The sequence below is a fragment of the Seriola dumerili genome, unplaced genomic scaffold, assembly GCF_002260705.1.
Source record: "Seriola dumerili isolate Sdu_G_001 unplaced genomic scaffold, Sdu_1.0 BDQW01000047.1, whole genome shotgun sequence".
Taxonomy (NCBI): Eukaryota; Metazoa; Chordata; class Actinopteri; order Carangiformes; family Carangidae; genus Seriola; species Seriola dumerili.
Window position 1 is genome coordinate 436,284 of NW_019174302.1, and position 14,408 is coordinate 450,691.

The window sequence follows — 14,408 nt, forward strand, 5'->3', positions numbered from 1 at the left end:
GAGATGTGTTTCCATACATGTTAAAAGAATCCTGAAAGAACTTAGAGGCTAACTGCAGCCCCTCTCCTACATCTCTCCAACTGTCGACATAGACCAAACAAAAAAACATCAGAGTTGCAAAAAAAAAAAAAAAAAAAAGGTGGGTGGGAGGAGGAGGGGGGTTTGGGAGGGGAGGGGGCAAAGAAGAGAAGGAAAAGGTCATTATGACATGAAGTCAGAGAAGTTCTCCTCGTCTTCCTCCGCGCTCCGTGTTAAACTCGTCCCGTCAGTTCGAGTTGGTTAAAGGATGTGATGAGGTTATAGTGGGCCCGCTCCTCGTCCGTCAGCTCCATGTTCCCAGGCCTGACCACCACCAACACATTCACCCCGGCTTCTTCAGCTGCTTTAGCCTCTGCAGGGACAAAATGTAAATACAGATCCTAGATTTTAATCCAGACTCATTAACAAAGCTACGCTGCAAGATGACATCATTAAAGGTTCCCTGAAAGCCAGTGGTGCCCTGAGCTAAATGCTAACACCAGCATGTTTACATGTTTACAGTGACAACACTGACATGTTGATCTATGGCGGGAATAATGTTTGTTGTCTTAGCAAGTTAGGATGCGAATATTTGCAAAGCAGTACTGAACACAAAGTAAACTAAACTTCTTGTAAATCCATCCAATGGTTGTCGAGATATTTCAATTAAAAAAAAAAAACAAACCGAAAAAACATAAGATCTCATCGCCTGGGAATCTGTATAAAATCAGGTGCGAATCCATCAAGGACGGATGTAGAGATAAATCACAACCACGACCTGCAACTGCCAATAGTAAATTCATGACGTATTTTATCAGACTGCACAGACTCCTGCTACTTGACTAAATAAAACAAGCACTAAAGCATGTTAGTGAATAACAACCTGATTTCAGTGCAGTGTCAGAGATCACTAACCTCGAGTGACGTCTGTCAGGAACGTGATTTCCTCCGGTGGACAGCCGATCCTCTCTGCAATTCTCTCGTAGCTTTTACCGTCTACTTTAGGTCCTATACTGGTGTCAAAGTGACCGTCGAATAACTGAAAAGATTAAACACGGAACATCTCATTATATATAAACAGCAGCAGCATCAACAGACAAAAGTCCCAAACAGAAAAGCCAGAGTTAGTAAATAAAGACAGTTATGTGAAGGTAACGTCAGTGTCGGTGTGTCGGTATTGAAATGATGAGTTGGTTGTACTTGCCTCTAAAACGTCTCCTTCAACAGAGTATCCGAACAGAAGTTTCTGAGCCTCCACGCTTCCAGATGAGTAAATGTAGACTTTCAGGCCCTGTCCTCTCCATCTTTTAATGGATGGAATTACATCCTGATAGATCCTGTTTGAAACAAGCCCAGCATCAGAGGATATACCTAATGTGATTACTGACACAGTCTGTAGGTCCTTCAATTCTCATAACCTCAGAAATAAAAGATTTAAAAGTAACTTACAACTGTTGTCTATTTTCAGAACAGATTATAAAGAAATTTTGATCTATTTCAACAGATTAATTATTTGAGTTTTTAATTTTCATTTCAGTTTTCCAAAGCAGAAATGCCAAATGTTCTCTGGTTCCAGTTTCTCAAATGTTGCAGGCAAAGTCAAAAACCAAAGATTATGCAGTTAACCATCATGAGAGACAAAGTGACTGTTGAGAAGCTGGAATCAGTGAAAACCACTTCAGCTGGACGCCTATAACCCGGCTGAAGTAGGTTTTGCATATTGATTATAAAATCAACATCATCACGGACTGGAGGAGACGTTAGTAGCTACTCAGCATTAAAGTAACGACTCTCCTAGACTCTCAGAACTGGACACGGCCGTCTGACTCATCGTGCGTTTCCAACTTCCTGGTTCCTAATGTAATAACGATGGTAATGGATGTTGTGAGACGGTCCTGGTGGATGGGCTGTTTATGTTTATGTCATATTGATCGGGTTTCAGGAAGCCTTACAGTCATTACTTCAGTCAGAACAGAGAAGTGAGGAAAATGATCAGTGTACTTACTCGCCTTTGATTCTCCCTGAAGCATACGCCGTCCTCCACATGTGACCTTGGAGCTGTTTAAGCGCCGTTGACTTCCTGTCCGCCGCCATCTGCCATAGTACGTTATCCACCACTTCTCTAATGGCCTTTTCCTCGTCCGTGTGAACCGTCTGGTCCACGGCGTGGACAGGACACGCCCGGTTCTGCCTCATGTCCTCTTCAATCTGTCACAACAGGCAGGCGTTTTGTGAAAGGAGCGTTGGAGCATTGTTTGTGTTTTCTTTGACAAAATATCGTAACTCATCAGGTGGATTCAAATGTGGGAGGTATTGATAGATTCAAACAAAACATTTTCAAAGTACAGTGATCAAATATTAAAACATTTCCTGCTTCAAGTGTCAATAAATTGAGTAAAGTTGAGTCATCCCACTTTAACACACATACTTACAGCAATTTAATAAATTCAGTTTTTGCAGGACAATTTGCAAAGTCATGTGCTGCACATCCTCATACATTAGTTGCCGATCTGTGCTCTGGCACATCAGATGCAAATAAAACTGTGACTATGAGATTAAAATTTTAATTTTTAGTTTTAATTTAAGGGTTGAGCTAAATAATGCATGAACCTTTTTATGCACAGTCCCCAATTTTTTCATCATATATTTAATTCATCTTATTTAATTTTGGCTGCAAATGCTCTGAAAACCTACTAAAGAAATTCATGATTTGTGCAAAGAGCGAGCGATACAATGAGGTCACAAGGAGGAGGCTCATTTGAATGAATTTTGTGTATGTTCAACTGAAGTCAATTAGCTGATAAACAAGAAATTTCAGTTCTTGCTTTAGGCAAAAATACCAAAATGTCATTACTTTCTGTTTCTTAATGTGAATATTTGCAGTTTTTTAGTGTCCTATGATCAAACTAAACATTTATGTGTTTTTTAATTATTGTCTGGCATTTATTGGACCAACAACGGACCGATGATTATACATTGCAAGGGTCATGGTGTTCCCTTCTTTACTCACTGGATGCTCTTACCTGTTTCTTTAGCAGATGAACATCCTGTTTGCATTCGTCTTCTTCCCAGTGAGTGGACAGGTAATCCTCAAGATGCTCCCTAATGTAAGGAAATAAGATATCCTGAAAATGACAAAGTGTGTTAGACACAAAACGTACTGCTTCATATTTATTTACAAAATCAAGATCGAAAATAACATTTTTCCTTTCCCTTTTTCTGTGCTATGGGAAAAGAAACCCAAAGTTGTTAATTTCCAAAATCCTTAAAGACTCAAGTTGTGACTTTATTTCCTAATCCAGGTTCCCTAAATTGTGTTATTTTGTATGAAACTATAAAATACTTGAAAAGAACTTATACATACATTAATATACTGATAATAAACATCTAACTTTGGGTTACATTGTACAATGTCATTTCTGGCTACCATCTTTATTTGGATTAGTAGACGGTAGAATAAAATAGTAATATTCAAGTAAAGTACCTCAAAATTAGAGCTGCCATGATTAAGAGTGACAGAAAAATAAACGGCAACTATTTTGATAATAAATTTAACAATTTCAGTCATTTTTCAAGCGAAAATAGCGAAACCATGTCAAACATTTATTTATTCATTCATACATTCATTCATTTATTTAGTATTTTTTCCAATCTTATAAGGCCTTAATTTATTTACTCATCCATTCCTTCATTTAGGACTTAAACATTAAACTTTATATGGCCTCTCTTTATTTATTCTTTTACCTATTGGCTTATTAACTTATGACTTTTTGTTTGTTTACTGCGGAAACTGAATGCAATGCTTTAAAAGCAGACCTGCAGATATCCTGTCTAAACAATCCGACCATTACGTTTGAAACAAGTTGGTTTTGTTAAACGAATAAAGGGGAATTTACGAAGATAAAGAGGAACCAGATAAATACAAGCAAAAGGAGAAAGAGGCGTTAAATTGAGGCTGAAGTCAACAATAACCGAACACCGTTGAGCTACGCTGGTTTAGCCGTTGACAGCCCTCTGTTAGCACGGCTTTGGAGACGTTACTGCACGCTAAGTAATTAGCTTATTAAATTAGCATAGACTTAATACGGAAAACAACAGCTCTATCTAACATAACTTACCTTTACAAATGTGATTGGTGTGGTGGTGCCTTCAATGTCCAGTAACAGTGCACTGGTACCAGCAGGAATTGAAACAGTGGCCATTTTTAGGAGCTTGCAGCTGGTTAGCCGACGTTAGCAGAATTAGCAGCGGCGCGGTGTGAAAGCCAGAGCGATTCTGGTTCTCCAACGGACCCGGGCAGGTGAAGAGGTGGAGCAGAGATGACCTCAGAGATAACAAGCGAGACAGCCGGTTGGTTGTTGACCACTTAGGTTCCCGTCCTTTCCATCACCTCGCAGCTGGAGCTCTGACTCGGCTGAAAGCGCAGTGAGTAGCCCACATGTTCAGGTGTCGGTTCGGCCTCCGGCTCGGAGGGAGGCGGCACTGACCGTTACAGCGGCGACGACCACCGCAGAAACGTCGGCGCTTTACCGCCCCCTTCTGGCCCGGAGTGTGAACCGTGCAGAGACACAGGCAGAGACGGTATTGACACAGGATCAGAATCAGGGGCGGAGCCAGGCATTGTAAACATTTGGGCTGAGCTCCAACATAAGTCGATATTCAGGGGACATGCTCCCCCGGGGATTTTTTTTCCCCATTCACAGCAGCTTCATGCACTGTTTACTGTATCAAACCAGCATCACTAATCTTGATACCTACTTTTGTCACACTATGTTGGAGTAGAAGTCACAGATTTAATGTTTAGATGACAAATCTACATTTAAATCCAGATCATAATAATATGTGCTGCTCTAACTGAGCAGACATGGATCCACAACAAGGCCAAGAACATTTACTCTAATTTCATAATAATATGTGCTGCTCTAACTGAGCAGACATGGATCCACAACAAGGCCAAGAACATTTACTCTAATTCTATAAAAAATTTCTTTAAAGAATAGCATCATAGGATAAACAACATGTGCTGTAATATTATCAGACAGTATCTTATTTAATCTACTCCTGATCACTCTGTTCACATTCCCTCCTCTTTTCTTCTTCTTTCACTCTCTCAGCTCCATCTCATCTGTCCCTGGAAATGTCCTGCTGACTGCTTCTATTGCTTTGCTCATATTCATCTAGTAAAGTTCAGTGTAATCCCAAAACACGTGTGAAAAAGTACATCGCTATCATGGAATCATATTTGAATTTTCAAGTTTACATGATTATCTTAATAGTCCCCAATAGTCTTCTATAATGACTTTAATATTTATAATTTGTAAAACAGTGCGCATTGTTCATCCAGCTTTTATGTTGAAAAATCTGTTGGCATCCTGTATCCTGGGCTGAGTATTTCAAGGTGCGGACAAAATGTACGGAAGTGAGAAATTAATGAGGCTGACTTGGATTGTTCCTAAACGACGTTCACGAGTCTGGACAAGAAGTTGTAGTGACAACCGCTATACTGTTGGTTATAACATTTTATTTTGGGAATTCAGTAAAAAAAAAAAAAATTTGAAAGGAAATGAAGCGCGACCGTTAGTGTGACGTAATCGTCCGATCCCGATTTCTCCACTGCGGCCATTTACGTTCAAAAAAAGTTGTTCAAACTCCCCGAGAAGCTAACGCTACCTAGCCGTTTCAGTTTTCCAGAGAATGTGTCGTTAACTGACGATATTTAAATGACATTTGAAGGTATCGATAAACATTTTACACAACAACAATGAAAGTGTGTTAGTGTGACAATGTGATAGACGGAGGGAGAAGCGACCCCCACCCACCCTCCCACCTCAGATGGATGGAAGAGCTTGTGGAAAGGCTTCAGCCTGTTTCCCCTTCTCACATGGTAAACATTAACAACTGACACCCTCACCGTCTTTACCAACAACTATCCCATCAAATATCTTTATTTTACTTGTATGAGGCAAGTTTTCAGCCTTCAAACATTCCCTCCGACTTTGTTTCAGACATTTCAGCTGAGCTCTGGCACAGCACTCCGGTTAAAAAGGTCAGTACATTAGTTTTATTTAATGTCTTCGTTGTCTTATAGCAGAGCATTGCCTGAGTATAATGTCTAATTTAACAGTCCTGCATTAAGTTCAGCTTTGGTTGAAAGTGTTTCAGACAGGTGTTGATTCACCTGTGTGATCCTTTTGGCAGTATGTAGTTTGTGCTGCTCTTGAACTGTGTTGCTTTATGCAAAAAGATGTTTCTGTTATTTTCCTTTTATTGATATAAAACTCTGTAAAACAGTTTCAAACACAAACTGAATATTAAAAACGTTCATGAATGGAGGATTTACTGCAGGACTGTTGTATTAGACTTCATTCAATTTAGCTACATGTCCCTAATAAACTGCCAGCTGAATGCATGTGATGACACTTTTCAGAAAAATGCTCCACCGGATCTCAGCCAGAGCTCTGTCCTAACCAGCTTCATCAGGATGGACAACACGGCCAAACAGTGGGCCGAGCGTACCCCTCCCATCCCAGCAGACACCCCCGGTCCCCGCAGCTCTCTGGACACTGAGGTGAGATCAGATCTGGTTATGTTCATGTTCAGACTGTCTGACGCCTGAGAGTCGACTGCAAAGAGTTTTACACTCACAAACTCCTTTTGAGGAAATATTTGTGCCATCGTTTTTTTTTTTTCACATCTCTGCAGCCATGTATGTTTGTAGTCCTGAAGCAATTAATCAATTAGTTTGTATTATTATTATTTCAGTAATTTTTCAAGAAAAAATGCCAAGCATCGCTGGTTCTAGCGTCTCACGTGTGTGTGTCTGATGTTTTTCTTACTATGTGTGATAGTAAACTGAATATCTTTGAGTCTTGTCATTTGGAACAAATAAGAGATTTGAATATGTTGATTTGGGTTTTGAGAATTTGTTGTTCACATTTTCCACTATTTTCTGTCATTTTAAAGACAAAAACAACTGATCAATTAATTGGAATTGGAATATTTTCTGATACTAAAAATACACTTCATTGTCTGGTGCACCTTCTGAAATGAGAAATCAATATTACAAGTTACAAAGGAAACCAGCAAATATTTACATTTTAGACACTGGAATCAGTGAATTTTTGCTTAAAAATTTAATTGATTTAATCGATTATCAAAATTTTTGCAAACAAATTTTCTGTCCACTAATCAGTTAACTGATTGCTTCAGCTGTAAACCATGTCTGTCTTGTCGTGTCCCTCTATGTGCGCTTTGCAAAAGTTCTCTGTGAACGACCTGAGTGGCTCCACCATCCAGAGGCAGAGGAGGGAGCTGCAGCTGCTGATGGCTGAGCTGAAGGACAGAGACAGGGAGCTGAACACCATGTCCGCCTCCCATCATAAGCAGCTTCACGCCTGGGAACAAGACCGCCAGAGGGTGCTCACCTTGGAGCAGAGGTGTACCCGTCTGGACGGTGAGGAGACAGAAACCAAGAAGCTTTCATATAGATTCTGTGCTTTTATTTTTACCATTCCTGGTTTCTGTGTTTTAGCATCTTTTCTTGTTTTTGTACAGATGAGTTGCAGAAGCGTTACGAGGTGATCAGAGTCCTGACTAAACGTGTGTGGGTGGTGGAGACCAGGGAGAAGGAGGTCCAGAAGGAGCTCAGCGCAGCCCAGCGGCAGCTCTCTGAGCTTGAACAGAAGCAGCAGCACGTCAGCCAGAAATGTCAAGACTTCGAGGTACGAGAGTAACTTCAATTAATAATTGATACACATTAATGTTCTCAGTGAAAAACATGTTCACATCATGTGGAATCCAGTGACGTGAATAAGATCCATCAGGAGGATAAGAATTGATTATTAACCAGTGCATATTAAAGTGTGTGGCTTTAGTTACTCACTCTTTTCACGTTCAGTAGAAAACAGTCTTGTGACGCGGGACTTAGTGTCTCTGGTGTTTGTGTCGTGTTTTAGGAGAAGAACCAGAGTCTGAACTCCACGCTCATGGCTCTGTCCTCTCAGGTCGGCTCTCTGCAGGTCAGGGAGGAAGAACTGAGCTCCATGCTCAAACTCAAGGTACGTTAGAAGACCAGTTATTGCTTGTATGCATCATAAAAGTTTTTGATATTCTGCTGGTTGGTTAACGTGATTGCTTTTTTGCCCTCCCATCAGGATAAAGATGTGACTGAGGCCTCGGGTCAAATACTCGACCTCACAGGACGCGTACGAGACCTGGAGACGTCGCTGAAGGAGAGTCTATCACGGGAAACCAAGCTCCTGAGGGAATTAGAGGAAAGTAAACGCCGGCACAGAGAAGCAAGACATGAGGTCACACACCTTAAAGGTAGGTGACTAAATCTTCACTTCCTTACGGCAGGTACAGTGTAGTGTAGTAGAGCCACACATACAGTATGAAGGTGTCAGTGTGCCTCAAACAGAGCTCTTGTCCAATCATTAAACAGCGTCAACCCCAGCTTCCCGCATCACACTGTGTAACGACCTCTCCTGTCATCCAGCCGCTCCGCTGCTTCTTTCCCTGTCTGCAGTCTTTAGTCATGCACTTGTTTACTAATAAACACCTGGTTAGAAACCTGGTTTTATTTTGAACAATGACTGAAACAACAGATTTAATCCATGAGCTGTTCTTCTCCTCTGTGTGGTGTGGGGGCTGTAGAGGAGCTGCAGCAGCAGGTGACACAGAGCAGCTCTCAGAGAGAGGAGATCATCCGACTCAAACAGGAGCTGCAGCTGCTGCGCAGAGATCTGGCTTTGACAGGTACGTCACACACACTGCACCTCGTCCCTCCTCAGCTGTCACAGGCTCTGAACTGTTTACTCAGCTGGAGTGTTAGAAGATATAGTTATCATCAGTTTTATCTGTTCCAGGATTTTATTGATCCATTTTATGTTTGTAATACTCAGGAGTTTTAATCTGCTGTGTGTTAGTATTTCTCATGATCCATTTATTGTTGGTATTTTATCAGTTTTAGTTTCTTCTAGTTTCTTCTCTCTTCTATATATATATAATATTTGATTTAATTCATATATATTCATTACATATAAAGCCAAGTGTTTTGTAACCTCCATGTTTTATGTTCTATTCGGTGCTTTTCAAGCGCACATTTTAATTATGGCAAATATAACACTGAATTTATCCAGATAAATGCGGTTGATGATTTTAATCATACCAGGATTAATTTCATTATCACATTATCAGATTAATTGAGAAATACATTTATTTTTTTTAATTTTTATAAAATGATGAAAAATCCCCTTTACTGATTCGCAGGGGCCCAGAAATCAACATCTGATTGACCCAAAAATATGCAGTTGACAAAGACAAAAGTAGAAAATTCTCATATTTGAGAAGGTGGAAAGAGTCAAACGATTAATTGATTATCTGAGTTGATTAACAGACTCATCGTTACAGCACTAAACTTTACTGTAGACGCAGTAGATATGATTATCTTGAGACTCCTGGGTGAACAGTGAGTGTGATCCCCTCTTATCTCTGCAGTCTTCTTCTCTGGATTTTGGTCTGTGCAGTAGTGGGTGTCTGATACAGTGTCTGATTACCCTCCCCGGTTCCTGCTGAGATAAGTGCAGCATTTGATCTTTTCCACCAGGGGAGGGCGACAGCTGGAAAGACGAGCTGCTGGAACTGGCTCGCTCCAAACAGGAGCGCACCATGACTGAACTCCGCTGCCTGCGTCAGGTACGCTGTCTAAGAATGAAATAAAAATGAACCAGCAGCTGTTTCTGAAGCCACAAAATGAACTGTAACGAAACAGTTGTTAGGTCGGTCGCAGCTCGGGAGATATGTGTTTTCCTCATTCCTGCTGCTCACACTGCCGTCATCGCCACAGGTGTGTTTCTGGTTTGGCAGCATACCTGAGAGTGTTCCTGCGAGTCTGGGTCAGGTCCACTACCTACTCAGTTCAACCTGCACAATGTACTCACAACAAATACACATTTTTACAGTTAGATTATGATCAGTGTTTTTAAAGACACAGTGAAATAAATGAATAAATACTTTCAGAGTGAAGTTTCTATTCACATGTTGCACAAACTTTAACCAAAGTTCCAGAAAATCTGCAAAAGAAAATGTTAATTAATGTGCGATTCAGGAGTTTAAACTATTGCAGAAGAAGAAGAAGAAGAAGAAGAAGAAGGGGCAACATGGTGACATAATTAAAACAGAGCTGATGTGGAGAGTGTGATGGAGAGGTGGCATTTTTGTTTGTTTCATGTATTTAAATGTGGAAGATCAGAAAAAATCACATGCTTCACGTTCCTTTCATCCTGCACAAACTGAGCTTGCTTTAAGCAGGTGATCTCTGTGCAGCCTGTAGAGAGAGGCGGAACAGTCTCAGCAGACAATAACACTGTTTTAAGACGGCTTTGAAAGGAGCACGAGCTTGTCCTTTAAGTGTTTATAGTTAGTTTTGAATATAAAAAGGTCCTTTGTGTTCCAGGTGTGTGAGAATCAGAGGAACGACCTGCAGCTGTTGCAGTTAAACCTGGAAAGTGCCCGTGAAACCCTGAAGACGAAAACCAGTGGGAGGTTACTCGGCAGGTGATCAGTGTATATTAAAAACATAATTAATGAGGCGCAATATGTTTTGTTTTTTTTAAATGTGTGCACTGATATCTTTGTGGCTGTAGAGGAGCTACTGTGTTGGAGTCAGTGAACATTGAGGGGATGAACGGAGAAGAACGGCCTTCATGCCGCCGCAGTTCAGAGCCCAGAAGGAGAAAGAGACATGGACCGGCTGAATGCAGCGAGCTCACACCCACACTCAGTGATGTGACCATGACGCTCCCTGATCTGACCTTCAACTCCAACTCCGTCAGTCTCCACAGACGACCAAGATCAAGAGGAAATCGCAGCACGTTCACCTCCTACATGCTCGGCTCTCGATCTAAAGACGGTCGGCGGGCAGCAAACTGCTGCCGGGATCAGCCATGCGGAGAAAATCAGACGTGAAGAATCGAGATCACGTCGCCTGGAACGTCTACGTTCACTTCACCTCCACAGAGACCGAGCGGAGAGGCGAGGAGCAGATTAGACAGAAAGAGTCATTAAACATCAGGTCAAACAAAGTGTGAACGTATTTTTCTACTAACACATGTTCAACTTATTTAAGATTCAATCTAATCTGATAGGACCAGATGTTTCTGTTCTGTTAAACCCTCACAGACGGAAACACACATGTTGATCTGCTCACATCAGTGGTGAACACAAGTTTCCTCCGAGGTCCTGGCGTCCAACGTTGATGTCATGAAGGGTTAAATCTCAAAACAGCTGTTTAACTGTATCTGTGGCTCCGGAGGAGGTTTAAATAATCACACGTTTAAAACAAAGCCTGAGTTACACACTGGAGGTTTTAGAGTCTGGGGTATTTTCCAGGCAGGGAGGGTCGGTGAAGATGATGCTACTGGTTTCATTATGCGATCCAGTACTAACGCACTGGAGTAATGCTGTCATTCAGACACGGAGGGGACGGAGTGACCGTGAAGCTGAAGCCGCCACATCGTAAAGAACCGGTCGTAACAAAACTCCTTGTTCGCTCGATGATTTCACAGAAGAGGCCAGACCAAGGTCTTGGATTATGGACCAAGACTCAGTCCATTGTAGGGATCCAGCCAGTGTTGCTGTACTCCTCACACACCACAGCTGAGCCTGGTAAAAAAAGACAAAAACAAACAAACGACTCATGAAAAGGTGTGATTCTTAAATACTGTCTGCTTGAGTGTAGCTGTATCGGTCACTGACATTTAATCTTGTTGTCTCTCTGTGTGTCTCAGCCAGGAGGAGCTGACCTGTAGCTGTGTGGAGAACCGGTCTCATGCCTCCGTCAGGGGGAAGAACTCGGGACCGGCGGCCGACGCCACGGCCGCACCGGGAGCCGGTCTACGAGGCTCCGTGACCGACGACCTGGGAGTCTTCCCGCCGCAGCTGACAGATGTGAGACGACGCGGTGCACAGTTTAATAATCAGAGTGGATACATGGAAGTTCACACTTTATTAGGAACACCTTTTAAAAAATCTCATACCATCCGATACAGATGTGTCAGTTCAATCACATGTTTATCGCTGGTGATGATGGACTGCTTTATATCAACAGGAGTTAATGATGTTTTTCTTTACAGATATGAGTGGATGGAAGATTATTAAAAGCACATTTTAATATGATGTAAAAGAAGAAAATAATGTGACAGAAGTGATGCACTGGATTGCATTGGATTGTGTGGGTGTGATAACGTGGCCGGGGAGTGTGTCAGCAGCCAGTTAGCTTAGCATAAAGACTGGAAACAGGGAGCTAGCCTGTCTCTGTCTGAAGGAAACAAAATCCACCAACCAGCTCCTCTAAAGCTCAGTAATTATAATTATTATTTCTTACTTGATTAATCTGGACAAAAACCAAAGTGTAAAAACTAGTAATAATTATAGTAATAATAAGTGAGCTTTAGAGGTGCTGCTGTTTCTTCCTCTTTCCACTGTGAATGCTAAGCTAAGCTAACTGTCTCCTGGCTGTACTTTTACTTCATGTCTAACAGACATACAGACACGAGAGTCACGGGGTCATGAGATATTCCCCTGAATGTTGATCTGTTCCTTGTAACAGCTGATGACTGAGCGTCTCCTCCTATCAGGGTGAAGATCATCTGTCCAGATGTGCTCTGCAGCAGCTGGTAGATGAATCCAGGCGCAGCAGCTGGAGACTCCACAGCTCTTTCTACAACAGCAGCCCTGCTGAGAGCTATGGGGCCACTGAACCCCTTTACTCCCATAAGTGCCAAACACCCCCCAAACAACACCTCCACCACCTCCACCACCCAACCAGCCCGGCACACAGGGTGAGAGGAGTTTCATCTTCTCTGCTCTCCCTCCATTTGTATTCACAGGGTGTGGAATCAGTGTTTGGTTCAACTGTTCCACCTTTAAGTTTGGGTGTGTTCACAAGACATAAACAGCTTTATTTTTTTTTTCTTCTTCTTCTTAACAGGTTGGTGAAACTCCACCCAAACCCTGCCCTGAACACGGCACCAGCCAGCCCAGCGGATGGCTCCTCACTGACTGAAGAACAGAGTGTTTTTTAGAGGAAACTTCAGTATTTACCCAAGTGACACCAGGTGCTGAGCTGAATCAGTGTTCTCACATTAAATAGACCCTCAACCTGAAACTGTGTGTTCTCAGCCAAAGGTTGAACTCTCACTGTCTCAGGAAAATAATGAAGTGATAAAATACAGACTGTCATTGACTGTTAGAAAATGTTTTATATCCTTAATCTTGTTTTTGATTTGCTGCTTGTATATTTTCCCCATGTTGCAGCAGTGTATGTGTAGGTTTTTAGCTCCTGTTTAAGCTTTTTAAAGGCGGTGTTGTGTGGAGCCGGTGAGATGTGAAACCAGTCCTACAGGGCTGTTGAGTGCTCTGTCTCTGTATTGTCTTTCCTGTTTCGCTGCCTTCAGATTTCTCCGGTGACTCAGTGGAAATGTCCAGAGCTGTTTATACTTTTTACACTTTGTAACTTCGCCATCGTGACACTTTTTTTTTTTTTTATAAATTATTTATATCTCAACTCTGTTTGTGGTATTTTACTGCCTCACAATCGGACTTTTTAATAAACGCGTCAACGATTTGGCGAGTTTTATTTCCCCGCCGCGTGCGTTTTTACGCAGCTTGGAGCGCTTTTACGCACAAGAAAAAACGGCTTCATTTGCTCGTTAATCAGCTTTGTTCAGAATCTGGTGTGTTGAATCTGAAGAAGACGTATTATTGTTGACATGCGCGCGGCGCCTCTGACGCACCTATTGTTTTAAAGAGGCTCAGGTGAGGAGCTGAAACCTGGAGCGGGGCCGCTGCGGGTTTGACTTGTAGTTCGTGTGGAGACAAGACACCACGATGAGCAAAACGAAGAACAAGAGTGACAATAAGACGGAAAAAGCTTTGGCTGCGGAGAAGGAGCAGTTTGCTAAACAACAGGTCAGTCATTTTATTTTCTTTTAAAGAGACAAAAGTAAGATTTATACCAGTGGAAGTTACTGTGTTCACCCAGATTCCACATTTTCACAGGAAACATTTAATGACTTTTGAATTTTTTAATGTAAAACCAACAAAAACCAAATATTCCTCGTTAAAAGAGTCAATGTTAATGTTGATGAATTTGCAGTAAAGCTTTAATCTCTCGGCCGGAATAAATCCAACTCTTTATCTCCAGGTCTGATCTATTTCCGCGAGCGGCAGCCTGAAGTTGACTTGTATCTGTGTCCTCATGGCTGTTGTCTCTTTCCTTTCAGCTCCACAGCATCAGCAAAACTCTCACCTCGGCTGAAACACCGCCCAAAGAGAAATATGTGCGCAGTATCCTTTTTATTAATTACACCCATAAGCGCTTAATTAAT

General features: G+C 41.8%; 3 protein-coding genes across 3 annotated transcripts in view; 2 read left to right on the forward strand and 1 right to left on the reverse strand.

Moving 5' to 3' along the window:
• Positions 1–132: 132 nt before the first annotated feature.
• enoph1 (enolase-phosphatase 1) lies at positions 133–4,507 on the reverse strand. Its single transcript, XM_022739879.1, has 6 exons — positions 4,137–4,507; positions 3,042–3,143; positions 2,024–2,226; positions 1,223–1,355; positions 934–1,057; positions 133–391 (listed from the first exon to the last, which is right to left on the reverse strand). The coding sequence occupies exons 1-6, from the start codon at positions 4,218–4,220 to the stop codon at positions 252–254; spliced, it is 786 nt and encodes a 261-aa protein (XP_022595600.1). The 5' UTR covers positions 4,221–4,507; the 3' UTR covers positions 133–251.
• A 1,992-nt stretch (positions 4,508–6,499) lies between these two features.
• Positions 6,500–12,661, forward strand: ccdc62 (coiled-coil domain containing 62). The gene is made up of 11 exons (XM_022739813.1): positions 6,500–6,586; positions 7,279–7,471; positions 7,573–7,739; positions 7,974–8,075; positions 8,172–8,343; positions 8,674–8,775; positions 9,626–9,714; positions 10,475–10,575; positions 10,665–10,982; positions 11,808–11,967; positions 12,629–12,661. Exons 1-11 carry the CDS (start codon positions 6,500–6,502, stop codon positions 12,659–12,661), a joined length of 1,524 nt encoding a protein of 507 aa, XP_022595534.1.
• A 1,247-nt stretch (positions 12,662–13,908) lies between these two features.
• Positions 13,909–14,408, forward strand: part of LOC111217847 (huntingtin-interacting protein 1-related protein-like) — a 12,153-nt gene continuing 11,653 nt past the window's right edge. Inside the window, exons 1-2 of the mRNA XM_022739844.1 lie at positions 13,909–13,989; positions 14,304–14,367. Of these exons, the coding sequence (XP_022595565.1) occupies positions 13,909–13,989; positions 14,304–14,367 (145 nt within the window). The remainder of the gene's footprint in view (positions 13,990–14,303; positions 14,368–14,408) is intronic.